Consider the following 15,112-nt stretch of genomic DNA (forward strand, 5'->3'; position numbering starts at 1 on the left):
ATAAAAATTCAAGAGTCTGGCTTGCAAAGTATCCTATTTTGAGGGAATTCTAACTTACAAAGAGTCCAGTTTTGAGATAATTCTGGTTTATTGACGGTCTGATTTTGATAAAATTCCGGTTTACCGAGGGTCCTATTTTGAGGGAATTCCAGTTTACTCAGGACCTGGTTTTAGAGATTTTCACTGTACTGCTGTTTTACACTTTTCAGAAATCATGACAAGGAGACTGGAAGTTAGATATAATTAATTTGTCACATAGAGTTCATACCCATGCGCTTCATATGTAATTAGACCAACTGGAAGCTGACTAATTCAATTAGGCGCTGTTTCTTTTGTAGTCCGACATCTGTGGACCGGTATCGTGATGCACAGACACCTGCATCATTAAACCAAAGTAAATGGGGTTGTCTGTGGGATGGTACATGTAAATGATCCCTTGCTGGTTTTCTCTCTAAGACTATATGTATGTCTTCCCGTTGTTGGGAAACAAATTTAACAGTGGAAGGAAAGAAAATGTTTTATTTAATGACGCACTGAACACATTTTATTTATGGTTATATGGCGTCAGACATATAGTTAAGGACCACACAGATATTGAAAGAGAAAACCCGCTGTCACCACTTTATGGGCTATTCTTTTCGATTTTATATTCACCATCCCACAGACAGTAGATACCACAGCGTTTGTTACACCAGTTGTGGAGCACTAGCTTGAACGAGAAATAGCCCAATGGGTCCACTGACAGAGATCGATCCTAGACCGACCGCACATCAAGTGAATGCTTTACCCACTGAACTACGTCCCACCCCTTTTAACAGTGGAATCAAAGAGACATAAATGCACACTCTTTACTCAGTGATTAACAAACTTGTTACCGACACTGTATGGTTGTTGTCCGTTCATCCATCAGTATTCATATACTTAATATTTGTGACACCCAATAGCCGACGTGTATTTTCATGCTGGGGTGTCGATAAACATTCATTCATATATTCATATATTCATTCATTCATTCATTCAATCATTCATTCCATCAATATTTATTATTATTATTCATTCACTTTACATTCATTCATTCATTCATTCATTCCATCAATATTTATTATTATATCACATGTTGTATGTTGTACTGGCCCCCAGCAGGCTGTACAGGCCCGATGCAATATATAAAGCATGCTGTACGCAAATTAGTGAGATCTAAAACCCCATCTACCAATACCAAGACTAAAGTGTTTAACGTGCACATTCAGAGCAAGCTGTTGCACACGCCTGTCCTGGGTACAAGTGCTGGCCCTGGCCGGCTCCTCCGTCCAGGACAGGAAAGGTGTGGGGTGGGTAGGAGGGGGAACTGCCTGCACTGGCAGGTGCAAAGGAGCACCACCAGTCAGGCCGGGGCTGGTAACAGGTGGACAGTGGTATGGTGCTATGGAATTTGGAATGATCCGCAGAATTAAGCCAAAGAGAATGGGTGCACATTTTGATGAAGGAATTTAGGCGCAATTTTGACCACCTAAATGGAAAGGTAGGGAGCTACGTATAGGTTTGGAGTTTAGTAGGCCGAGAGAAGCTCGTTAGTTGGACCTATTAGTGCTGAAATCTCTCCTTAAGTTGCCCCATCTACTCCTACAAGGGATCTTTTATACACACTTTTTGTTGACACAGAACAGTCATGGAATAATGGTTGAGGTGGGGAAAACATACCAAACACACTGTACAATAACATTAAAGTTTGCTTTGTTTAACGACACCACTAGAGCACATTGATTTATTAATCATCGGCTATTGGATGTTAAACATTTGGTAATTTGACATAGTCTTAGAGAGGAAGCCTGCTACAATGTTTTCATTAGTTGCAAGGGCTCTTTTATTTGCACTATCCCACAGACAGGATAGCACATACCACGGCCTTTGATATACTAGTCGTGGTGCACTGGCTGGAGTGAGAAATAGCCCAATGGGCCCACCGACGGGGATCGATCCCAGACTGACCACGCATCAAGTGAATGCTTTACCACTGGGCTACATCCCGCAACCCCCCTGTATATTAAAGCATGTGGGGGACAGTATTTCAAATTCTTCAGTAACCAGGACCCATATTTGTTAAGATATCTTAGCATTACGATATGACATGTGTCATAGCCTATAACAGTTTTATGATATTGTATTGTTAAGATAACTTTGAAAATCTACAGCCAGAAGTCAATTCATGTTATATTTACCTAGGTAACCGACTGTTCTGTCATGTGAATTGTATATTTACGTAACCAGTGATTAAAACTCGACTACTATCAAATGTCCAAAAACCAGTCTAGAATAGTATAGAATATAATTGTTTGAAATTCATTAAAAAGGTTCTGGTGAGACTGAAGCTTGCAACTTCTAGTTTTAGAGTGTAAAGTTTCACCATGTAACTGATATGTGGTGCGCATGAATCTGAAGTTGCATAACGCTAATCTCAGACTACCAACTGTTACAACGAAGTTGGCCAACTTGCCGATCTCATAACTTCTACGACTGTCCAATTGCTAGTTTGAGCACTTTTACAACTCGATTCTCGTCGTGTTGATCTGACTGCACACACTGTAAGTCTTCATCATGACAGTTGATAGTCTGAGCCTAGAATAACCGACAGGTGAACAGAAAGACAGAATGAATGAATGAATGTTTAATGGCACCCAAGCACAAAAAATACATCGGCTATTGGGTCAGAAAGATGGTTCGCATGAAATATTGTGCCCTGAATATGGCATAAACCATCCGGATGTTATATATAAGTTACACACACACACACACCCACACACACACACACACACACATATATATATTTAGTACTTACTTCATAATACTCTTTGTTGGCAGCCATTTTTAAAGCACTAATCCATTCTTCCATCTCACGTCTGTTTTCACTGCACAATATTAAATTCCGAAATGGGGTAATGACCTGCAAATAAATATAATGAAATACAGATCTACATCAACAATCAATCATATCTGTCATGAAACATAAAAGTTTTCACATAACTTATTACCAGTAATTTACCTGAAAAATGCCCAACACAAGTCCACTGAAGTCTTTGAGTTTTGAGTCATACCATACTACATGGATACCAGTCTATTACACAACAAACAGTAAACTCTTGGTATCTCAAAGTTGCTGGTGCCAGTCAGTAAATTTGAGATACTGTTATATTCAAAATAATTTTAAAAAATGTGTTTTGTGGAGAAAAATAATACAAAATAAAAATCACTATGTAATGGGCATAATAGCATTTGAAATTCCTCAAAACCATTGCTTAAACTTAAAAGTTATGTTGAGTGGCAAAGAAATAGGTTTAATCATAAATACTGCGGTAGACCTTTCACATACTGATCAACAGAATGTTGTTCAACTAGTAGTGCTTCTTTTGATGTTACAATATTTTGTCACGGACTAAACACCAATCAGTGAATACTGCAGACGTCATCTGTGCAGTCTTGTTAGTCATCTGTGCAGTCTTGTTATTGCAATACGGGCATGACAAGGATTTACATGCTTTAAACACCTTGAACTGGTCAACTGATAAGTAGTGGCACCAACCTATCTGTTCCAATCGGTTTACTGCAGATGAACGCAGTTTTAGTCATTGTTCTTTGCCCCAATGTACAGTCTGATATTTATAAGATATTAAACGAGCTTCCATTTCATATCATGTTTATGTCCCAAGTGAAATAATGTTCAGTTGTCACGAGCTTTAGCAGGTGTCACAATGAAAATTATTTCACGAGGGACATAAACATGATACGAAATGGTAGCTCGTTTAATATCCTATTTACTACCCATAATTGATCTTAGTTTATATCACTCAAGTCATTTGGTTGACGTTCCTGTCAGGTTGTAGTGCGCCAATCGATGACGTCATCGTGTGATGTTGAAGTGTTACATCCCACTTGGTGTTCTAGTGGGACGTATCACTTTGATATGTACCAAGATATTTTCAATCGTATGGGTAATAAATGACATTATAAAATATTGCAGTTCCATCTTCAGGAAATTTTATAACATTTTGTTCTTTTTAATTTAATTTAATTTAATTTTTAATTATAATTTCGGATCCTCTGATTATCCTCTGTATCTATTGATTATAGCAAGCACACCTAGTCCCATGCATTGTTAGCTGTTAATGACCACAGTATCGGAGACTATTATCAAGCAGATTACTTATCTATTGATTATAGCAAGCACACCTAGTCCCATGCATTGTTAGCTGTTAATGACAAGAACAAAATTATCGGAGACTATTATCAAGCAGATTACTTATCTATTGATTATAGCAAGCACACCTAGTCCCATGCATTGTTAGCTGTTAATGACAAGAACCACATTATCGGAGACTATTATCAAGCAGATTACTTATCTATATTATAGCAAGCACACCTAGTCCCATGCATAGCAATGACCACATTATCGGAGACTATTATCGAGCAGATGCTTATCTATGTTATAGCAAGCACACCTAGTCCCATGCATTGTTAGCTGTTAATGACCACATTATCGGAGACTATTATCGAGCAGATTACTTATCTATTGATTATAGCAAGCACACCTAGTCCCATGCATTGTTAGCTGTTAATGACCACATTATCGGAGACTATTATCGAGCAGATTACTTATCTATTGATTATAGCAAGCACACCTAGTCCCATGCATTGTTAGCTGTTAATGACAAGAACCACATTATCGGAGACTATTATCAAGCAGATTACTTATCTATTGATTATAGCAAGCACACCTAGTCCCATGCATTGTTAGCTGTTAATGACAAGAACCACATTATCGGAGACTATTATCAAGCAGATTAAATTATTAATACTTGGCAATATCAGTTATAACAATTACTTATCGTAAGTTGAGGGGCGGGATGTAGCCCAGTGGTACAGCGCTTGCTCGATGTGCGGTCAGTGTAGGATCGATCCCCGTCGGTCGGCCCATTGGGCTATTTCTCGTTCCAGCCAGTGAAACACGACTGGTATATCAAAGACCGTGGTATGTGCTACCCTGTCTATGGGATGGTGCATATAAAAGATCCCTTACTGCTTATCGAAAAGAGTACGGTAGCCCATGAAATGGCGACAGCAGGTTTCCTCTCTCAATATCTGTGTGGTCCTTAACCATATGCCTGATGCCATATAACATAAATAAAATGTGTTGAGTGTGTCATTAAATAAAACATTTCCTTCCTTCCTTCCTTATCATAAGTTGTAACAATAATTTCTTTTTTTACTGTTTTAACTTAAAAGAAATAAATTAATGCATTGCAAATATCGTCAGGTCATTGGTAATTTAGTTATCAAAGACAAAAATAATAAAACTAAAATATAATCTTGCCTATTGTTTCTGAAAATAATTTATGATGTGAAGCTATTTCCACAAATATTTGCCATGACATATATTTTGTTTCATACCCTGATGAACCTAAAAGAAACAAGTTAATGCACTGCAAATATTTTTTAAGTAATTGGTATTTCATTTTATTACATACCTATTCAATCTTACTATAGTGATAAAGGCCTTTTGAAACCGTGTAATAAACTTATTCTGTATTGCACATATGTGCAATCTGGACCGGAATTTTTAAATGGGGAATTCCCTTTTGTTTTTATAGCGGTTAGTGCCTTTTATTTACTTACGTCATATAGATTTACAAATGATGTCATAACTTATTTGAAACATTATACAAGGCTGCCGCAGAGTATGATTCTTCATGTTAAATAATGATTCAAGAAAGGAGTTTTGATCATAGATTTAACAAAGTGTTGTTATGACGTTAAATTAAAAACCATTTTTGTAAAACATAAAAGAAGGTATGTAATACATACAGAACTTCACATATGTTGTTTTTGCTTCCTATTTATTGCACGAGTAGTATTAAATAAACTCATGCAATAAATAGGAAGGGAAAACAACGTATGTGAAGTTCTGTATATATCAAAGATGAAAATAATATTTTACAACTAAAATACATGTATAATCTTAATTATTGTTTATCAAAATAACTTGTATTTAATTATAAAAAACGAAAATAATAAAACTAAATATAACCTTGCCTAAAGTTTCCTAATTGACCTAAAATAATTTGATTGAATTTGTAATTTTTTAATTAAAAAATGTTTCAGCTTTTAGAAAAATATACGCCATATATAGTAAATATGTCATTTGGGACCCAAGTCATTTGAAATAATGTGTATTTTTATGTCATAGTTTGAGATAAACATACAAACATATTAAAATAGGAAAATGTTAGGGACCCACTTATTCCTTGAAGATAAGTGTGACATTTGATAAAACAGAGTTTGAGATAAACATACAAACATATTAAAATAAACATATCAAAATAGGAAAATGTTAGGGACCCACTTGTTCCTTGGAGACAGTGTGACATTTGAGAAAACAGAGTTTGACATATAGTTTCCTGTATATAAATGTATATGTCGTTCCCATTTACAATAAATGATAAATACATTTATTTCAGATTTAGTTAACAATGGATGTAAGTAATTAACTGGGCATATTTCTGTAAATTTCAAGTGCAATTTTCATTGATTTTGATATACATGAAAATAAAACTGACACAAAGATAAACTGCTATCATAGAAAATGTCAAGTACAATTATTTATTTATTTATTTATTTATTTATTTATTTATGCATTGAGTACTATGCAGTGATAATCACTTTTTAAAATAAAAATTACGGGGTTACTGCACAAACATTAAACAAATTATTAATTGCAGACATTTACACAAAAACAGGGAACTTTTTTTTATAAACTTAAAATCTAGATTTCTTGAAAAATCCAAAACCACATTATCCCTGTCTTTATGAGTAAGTGGTTACCATACACAGAAAAAATAGCAGCATCTGTGTATAGAAGTGATATATCTGTAGATGTAGCCGGCAGTCAATATATTAAATAGATACAGTTTAAATACACACTAATGTAAATACACAGAAAGAGTACCAGCATCTGTGTGTAAAAGTGATATATTTAATACACACTAATGTAAATACACAGTAAGAATACCAGCATCTGTGTGTAAACGTGATATATTTGTACCTGTAGCCGGCAGTCAATATATTAAATAGATACAGTTTAAATACACACTAATGTAAATACACAGTAAGAATACCAGCATCTGTGTATAAACGTGATATATTTGTACCTGTACCCGGCAGTCAATATATTAAATAGATACAATTTAAATACACTATAATATAAATACATGCTAATGTAAATACACAGTAACAATTACATACATATACAGGAACTTCTTTCTCAGAGGCAGACATTTCCACTGGAATGTTTTGTCTCAGTTAAATATTACCAGCAAATTGTCCTCAATGATCACCAACACTCAGAACAATATGCTTTGAAATATCAACACATCACGTGTCTGTAAAACGTACAGACTGGAAATATTAAAACACTTTGACTGGAAATATTACCACAAACACATGACTGGAAATATCAAAATAATCTGTCTGGAAATAACAATACAATGTCTGGAAATATCAACAAAACCTTGTGCGGAAGTATTGAAAAAAAAATTGTCTGTTATATCCCCACAACCACGTGTCTGAAAAAATTATTACAAACTTGTGTCCAGAAATAAAACCACAAAAATGTGTCTGCAAATATTAACTCAATCTGTCTGGAAATATCAACGATTCCATCTGCTTGAAAGCTATCTCTTTGCAAATATCCATAAAACCAAATGTCTGAAAATATCAACCATATCATATGTCTGGAAATTTTAAAACAGTCTTATTTAAAAATATTGACGATCAATTTGGAAACATTACCACAAGCAGATGTCTATGAAACCATATGTCTGAAAATATTAAAACGTCTGGATATTTCACCACAAATGTGTCTGCAAAGATCAAATAAAACCACTTCCTGATCAACAAAACCACGTCCTGAATTATTAACAAAACGTCCTAAAGTATTAACAAAACCACATCCTGAAGTATTAACAAAACCACGTCCTGATCAACAAAACCACGTCCTGAAGTATTAACAAAACCACGTCCTGATCAACAAAACCACGTCCTGAAGTATTAACAAAACCACGTCCTGATCAACAAAACCACGTCCTGAAGTATTAACAAAACCACGTGACTGTACACATCAACGAAACCGCATGTCTGGAAATATTAAAACAATATTTCTGGAAATATCAACATCACTATCATCTGGAAATATTTTGAACACATCCATGTTTTGAAAATTACCAAGGCTAAATTCAGTCTGAAAATGCATGTATCAACACAACTGCATATATATCTTCAATTTTTTTAAAAAAATTTTTTAAACACAATCACAAGTTCTATCTGCAAACTCGTAGATAAATAAAACCACACGTCCTGTCTATAAACTCTAAGATGGAGTCACGCCACGCGTGATGTGATCCGTATAAAGCTAGAGATAAAAGAAAAGCATGACTTAATGTCTTGATGACTCTTAGCATGTCTAAAGCATGTGTGCATGTACATGGATGCTCATTGATTAAGACAAAATCAATAAGCCATGTCCAAATTTCGATAACTCCCAGTACGTACAGATTATCTGTCTAAATGGCTGGTTTAAACGGTGGATCACAGTTTGTAGGTAAACCTGTAATTATGGCATGGATCGTGACGGGTCTCGTGCATGCAGACTGCATGTCTGTCACTCAGACGTGCATGTTAATGTACCACATGTTTGTGAGCTCACTTTCAACATTTTACTGTGACAGCATCGCTGGTGTAGTGGATGAGCCATCGGACTTAAAGGCATACTGTCACAGATTTAAGGACCTTATTTCTCTAAAAATGGATAATAACTAAAACTTACATTAATTGTTGGAAACCAAATCTAGCTATTGCATCTCCTTAACTGAACCATGATGGAGTAGAATCCATGTTAACCCTCTTAGCAATTTTAGTTTTTGAATTATGGACCATTGCCATAATTCAATTATTTTTACAAAATGTCAGTAATAAATGGAGTATGGTGGTTATGAAGATGGTTGAATAAAGTACATTTAGGGACAAATCAAATTATTTTTGTTCAGGTAATACTTTGTTAGACCATTAAATAGGTCAGTGGTCTGTGACAATATGCCTTTAAAGCTGGTAGGTACAGGGTTCGTAGCCTGGTATCGGTTTCCACCCAGGGCAAGTTTAACATGTCATAGAAGTGCATATTTAATGTACCATGTGTTTGTGAGCTCACTTGCAACATTTTACTGCGACAGCCTCACTGGTGTAATCATTAAGCCATTGGACTTAAAGCTGGTAGGTAATGGGTTCGTAGCCTGGTATCGGTTTCCACCCAGGGCAAGTTTAACATGTCATAGAAGTGCATATTTAATGTACCATGTGTTTGTGAGCTCACTTGCAACATTTTACTGCGACAGCCTCACTGGTGTAATCATTAAGCCATTGGACTTAAAGCTGGTAGGTACAGGGTTCGTAGCCTGGTATCGGTTTCCACCCAGGGCAAGTTTAACATGTCATAGAAGTGCATATTTAATGTACCATGTGTTTGTGAGCTCACTTGCAACATTTTACTGTGACAGCCTCACTGGTGTAATCATTAAGCCATTGGACTTAAAGCTGGTAGGTAATGGGTTCGTAGCCTGGTACCGGTTTCCACCCAGGGCAAGTTTAACATGTCATAGAAGTGCATATTTAATGTACCATGTGTTTGTGAGCTCACTTGCAACATTTTACTGTGACAGCCTCACTGGTGTAATCATTAAGCCATTGGACTTAAAGCTGGTAGGTAATGGGTTCACATTCTGGTACCGGTTTCCACCCAGGGCAAGTTTAACATGTCATAGAAGTGCATATTTAATGTACCATGTGTTTGTGAGCTCACTTGCAACATTTTACTGTGACAGCCTCACTGGTGTAATCATTAAGCCATTGGACTTAAAGCTGGTAGGTACAGGGTTCGTAGCCTGGTACCGGTTTCCACCCAGGGCAAGTTTAACATGTCATAGAAGTGCATATTTAATGTACCATGTGTTTGTGAGCTCACTTGCAACATTTTACTGTGACAGCCTCACTGGTGTAATCATTAAGCCATTGGACTTAAAGCTGGTAGGTACAGGGTTCGTAGCCTGGTACCGGTTTCCACCCAGGGCAAGTTTAACATGTCATAGAAGTGCATATTTAATGTACCATGTGTTTGTGAGCTCACTTGCAACATTTTACTGTGACAGCCTCACTGGTGTAATCATTAAGCCATTGGACTTAAAGCTGGTAGGTACAGGGTTCGTAGCCTGGTACCGGTTTCCACCCAGGGCAAGTTTAACATGTCATAGAAGTGCATATTTAATGTACCATGTGTTTGTGAGCTCACTTGCAACATTTTACTGTGACAGCCTCACTGGTGTAATCATTAAGCCATTGGACTTAAAGCTGGTAGGTACAGGGTTCGTAGCCTGGTACCGGTTTCCACCCAGGGCAAGTTTAACATGTCATAGAAGTGCATATTTAATGTACCATGTGTTTGTGAGCTCACTTGCAACATTTTACTGTGACAGCCTCACTGGTGTAATCATTAAGCCATTGGACTTAAAGCTGGTAGGTACAGGGTTCGTAGCCTGGTACACCCAGGGCAAGTTTAACATGTCATAGAAGTGCATATTTAATGTACCATGTGTTTGTGAGCTCACTTGCAACATTTTACTGTGACAGCCTCACTGGTGTAATCATTAAGCCATTGGACTTAAAGCTGGTAGGTACAGGGTTCACAGTCTGGTACCGGTTTCCACCCAGGGCAAGTTTAACATGTCATAGAAGTGCATATTTAATGTACCATGTGTTTGTGAGCTCACTTGCAACATTTTACTGTGACAGCCTCACTGGTGTAATCATTAAGCCATTGGACTTAAAGCTGGTAGGTAATGGGTTCACATTCTGGTACCGGTTTCCACCCAGGGCAAGTTTAACGACAAAGTGGGTAGACCATACGGTCATTACACCAACATCTATTCCACGAACACACTGCCCTGGATGACAGCTGATGTGTGTGCCCAGGACAGTGTGCTTGAACCTTAATTGGATATAATCATGAAAATAAGTGTAAACAAGTTTTACTTAGATGGTCTTCAAAACAGCTACGGGTACAGCAATGAAGTGGTGGTTTCAACCGTGTCAGTTCATCTATCAATCCCTCCTAACTACCAATCCAAACACCACCCATTCACCCCAAACCGTCCATCCATCCATCCCCAAAACCATCCATCATCCATCCATCCCCCCCAAACCACCCATTCATCCCAAAAACCGTCTATCCATCCACCCACCTACTCACAAATCCATCCATCCACCCACCAAAAACCCACCCACCTAATACCCATCCATCCACCCACCTCAAAAACACATCCATCCATCCATCCATCCATAGAAGGAATGTAATTATTAATTTATGTCTGGTGGGTCTACTGCAGTTTTTCTCTCCATAATACATGGTTTAAATAAAAACTTATTTTGTAGATGGGAGCTATACTAAAAAAAAGAAAAGAAAAAAAAGTCTACTGTATCCATCAAATTTTGGGACAACCATAAGGCAGGGGTGGGGGGAATCCTAGTAAAGGTGAGGTGTGTTAACTGATGGCTTGTGTTAAAATGAGCAACTTACCTGTAGAACATCAAGATCAAGACAGTATATAGTATATATAGCATATAGTATATAGAGATATAGAGATTATTACACAAGCCTGTGTGTTGTAATGATTTTATGAAACAAGTTTTGTAAAATCAATACGATTCCCACAATCCATAATATTTTTATGAATAACAAGAACCATGTCAAAATGTTCTAAACTTAACTAGGAAGAGACGATGAAATGACATCGGTACGCGATTACATAGCTAAGACTGGGGAAGCTGCGTTAAGTTATGACATCACTTCCCAAAATTAAATCATTCGGTGTGCAGCATGAAATCATTATGACACACGTGTGTCATACTGGTTATATTTCCCTGAATGTCTTCATGATGATCATAGAGCCTGGTGCATGTACAGGCATTTTCTTTTAGTTTCCACACTAATGCATATGCATAGCTTCTGTACTGTGACTCCAGTGGACTTGGTTTGAGTTTGGAGTTTTCCTTCTCCTAGGAGAGTTTCCTTACTAGGATTCTGAGCCTCTCCAGCCCAGTTTGGAGTTTGCTTCTAGACAGCTGTCTTTCTTGACTCACGTCTGGTCCATATTAGTCTAGTCTCTACCCTTTGACCAGTCCAGCTTGGGTGACCCTACCAGGAGCTGATGCTCCAGCTGGCATAGCTCTCCGAATGATTGAGACATGCAAGCTACCTCACCACATCAAGGAATGGACCATGAGATAGGTATGTCTTCAACTATGTGGATAATAAAGCTACCTCACCACAGCAAGGAATGGACCATGAGATAGGTACGTCTTCAACTATGTGGATAATAAAGCTACCTCACCACAGCAAGGAATGGACCATGAGATAGGTACGTCTTCAACTATGTGGATAATAAAGCTACCTCACCACATCAAGGAATGGACCATGAGATAGGTACGTCTTCAACTATGTGGATAATAAAGCTACCTCACCACACAGCAAGGAATGGACCATGAGATAGGTACGTCTTCAACTATGTGGATAATAAAGCTACCTCACCACAGCAAGGAATGGACCATGAGATAGGTATGTCTTCAACTATGTGGATAATAAAGCTACCTCACCACATCAAGGAATGGACCATGAGATAGGTACGTCTTCAACTATGTGGATAATAAAGCTACCTCACCACAGCAAGGAATGGACCATGAGATAGGTAGGTACGTCTTCAACTATGTGGATAAATAAAGCTACCTCACCACAGCAAGGAATGGACCATGAGATAGGTACGTCTTCAACTATGTGGATAATAAAGCTACCTCACCACATCAAGGAATGGACCATGAGATAGGTATGTCTTCAACTATGTGGATAATAAAGCTACCTCACCACATCAAGGAATGGACCATGAGATAGGTATGTCTTCAACTATGTGGATAATAAAGCTACCTCACCACAGCAAGGAATGGACCATGAGATAGGTACGTCTTCAACTATGTGGATAATAAAGCTACCTCACCACATCAAGGAATGGACCATGAGATAGGTATGTCTTCAACTATGTGGATAATAAAGCTACCTCACCACAGCAAGGAATGGACCATGAGATAGGTACGTCTTCAACTATGTGGATAATAAAGCTACCTCACCACATCAAGGAATGGACCATGAGATAGGTATGTCTTCAACTATGTGGATAATAAAGCTACCTCACCACAGCAAGGAATGGACCATGAGATAGGTACGTCTTCAACTATGTGGATAATAAAGCTACCTCACCACATCAAGGAATGGACCATGAGATAGGTATGTCTTCAACTATGTGGATAATAAATTGGTTACAGGCCTTGCATATGGTAAGGGGGGGGGGGGGGGGGAGGGGATCTAACTCAGTCGGTAGATTGATCACCTGAGGTGCATTGGTTGCAGGATCAAACCCACTCAGTGGAACCATTCTCTGATTAGGGTACCAGCCCCCCAACCCTGTCTCAACTAGTGTTGAGCAGTTAAAGGATCCCTTGCTACTAATGGAGAAAACTATAGTGGCTTCCTTTAAGTTTAGAGGGTATATTTAAAAATTACAAAATGTTTGACATCCAGTAGCCGATGATGAATAAATCTATGTGCTCTAGTGGTGTCGTTAAACAAAACAAATTTTAACTTTGCTTAAGGTAGGATAGGTCATAGGATCAATTCTCCTCCGTGGATACATCCAAGCCTCGTGTTTCATCAATTTGTACTAGAATCCGTTTCGGTTCTGCCATAAAATAAATAAAAGAATCCACTGGAATTTGATTCTTTCATTGATTTTTTACACTATGGCAAATTACTTTGGAAATTGGAGCTAATAAAAATATATTTATCAGGATATGGAGTTTATACTATCTACCAGAGCAGTGAACGCCGGACTAGATTCATGGTGGTTTCAGACCGATGTTAAAGGCACATACACTAGTTTCAAATGGACACCAACTTTGGTTACTATTTCTCGCTCCAGCCAGTGCATCAAAGACTGTGGTATGCACTATCCTGTCTATGGGATGGTGTATGTACAAAAGATCCCTTGCTGCTAATCGAAAAGAGTAGCACATGAAGTGGCAACATCGGGTTTTCCCATTCAATATCTGTGTGGTCCTGAACCATATGTATGACGCCATATAACCGTAAATAAAATGTGTTGAGTTAAATAAGTTAAATAAACCATTTCCTTCCTGCTTCCAACTTTGGTTAATTTACTTCTCAGATGCATGTGCATTTTTAAAAATATCAAAATTGCATCTTGTGGTATTAGAAACACCAGGATGACCAGAAACACTTTGGCTGTATGGAAATAGATAATGTAAACAATAAAATATAAGTAATGTTTTATTTCAGTTATCATAAACGTTTCTAATAGTGGAAAATATGCCTTTAAACTAGGGTCTATCCCTTTAAGAGAATCTCATTTGATATACCAGTCCTTCACATTTGAAAATTTCAGGCGAGTGATAAATCACTCTTCTCATAAGCTTAAAGCGAGTGATAAATCACTCCCCTCATAAAGCTTAAGGCGAGTGATAAATCACTCTCCTGATAAGCTTCAGACAAGTGATCAATCACTTTTCTCATAAGCTTCAGGCGAGTTATATATCACTCACCTCATAAGCTTCAGGAGAGAGATTTGTGTTCCATAGGAACCCTATATCGTTATTAAAGCTTGCTTCAGGCGAGTTATATATCACTCACCTCATAAGCTTCAGGAGAGAGATTTGTGTTCCATAGGAACCCTATATCTTTATTAAAGCTTGCTTCAGGCGAGTTATATATCACTCACCTCATAAGCTTCAGGAGAGAGATTTGTGTTCCATAGGAACCCTATATCTTTATTAAAGCTTGCTTCAGGCGAGTTATATATCACTCACCTCATAAGCTTCAGGAGAGAGATTTGTGTTCCATAGGAACCCTATATCTTTATTAAAGCTTGCTTCAGGCGAGTTATATATCACTCAC

At 37.5% G+C, this 15,112-nt stretch overlaps 1 protein-coding gene across 2 annotated transcripts in view; it reads right to left on the reverse strand.

The window, feature by feature from the left end:
- The window catches only part of LOC121369447 (diacylglycerol kinase delta-like), a 194,651-nt gene that overhangs the window by 72,241 nt on the left and 107,298 nt on the right, over nucleotides 1–15,112 (reverse strand). For both annotated transcript variants that reach the window (XM_041494548.1, XM_041494563.1), the window contains exon 5: nucleotides 2,837–2,941. In XM_041494548.1, coding sequence (XP_041350482.1) covers nucleotides 2,837–2,941 — 105 coding nt within the window. The remainder of the gene's footprint in view (nucleotides 1–2,836; nucleotides 2,942–15,112) is intronic.

Source organism: Gigantopelta aegis, chromosome 1 (assembly GCF_016097555.1).
Source record: "Gigantopelta aegis isolate Gae_Host chromosome 1, Gae_host_genome, whole genome shotgun sequence".
Classification (NCBI taxonomy): Eukaryota; Metazoa; Mollusca; class Gastropoda; order Neomphalida; family Peltospiridae; genus Gigantopelta; species Gigantopelta aegis.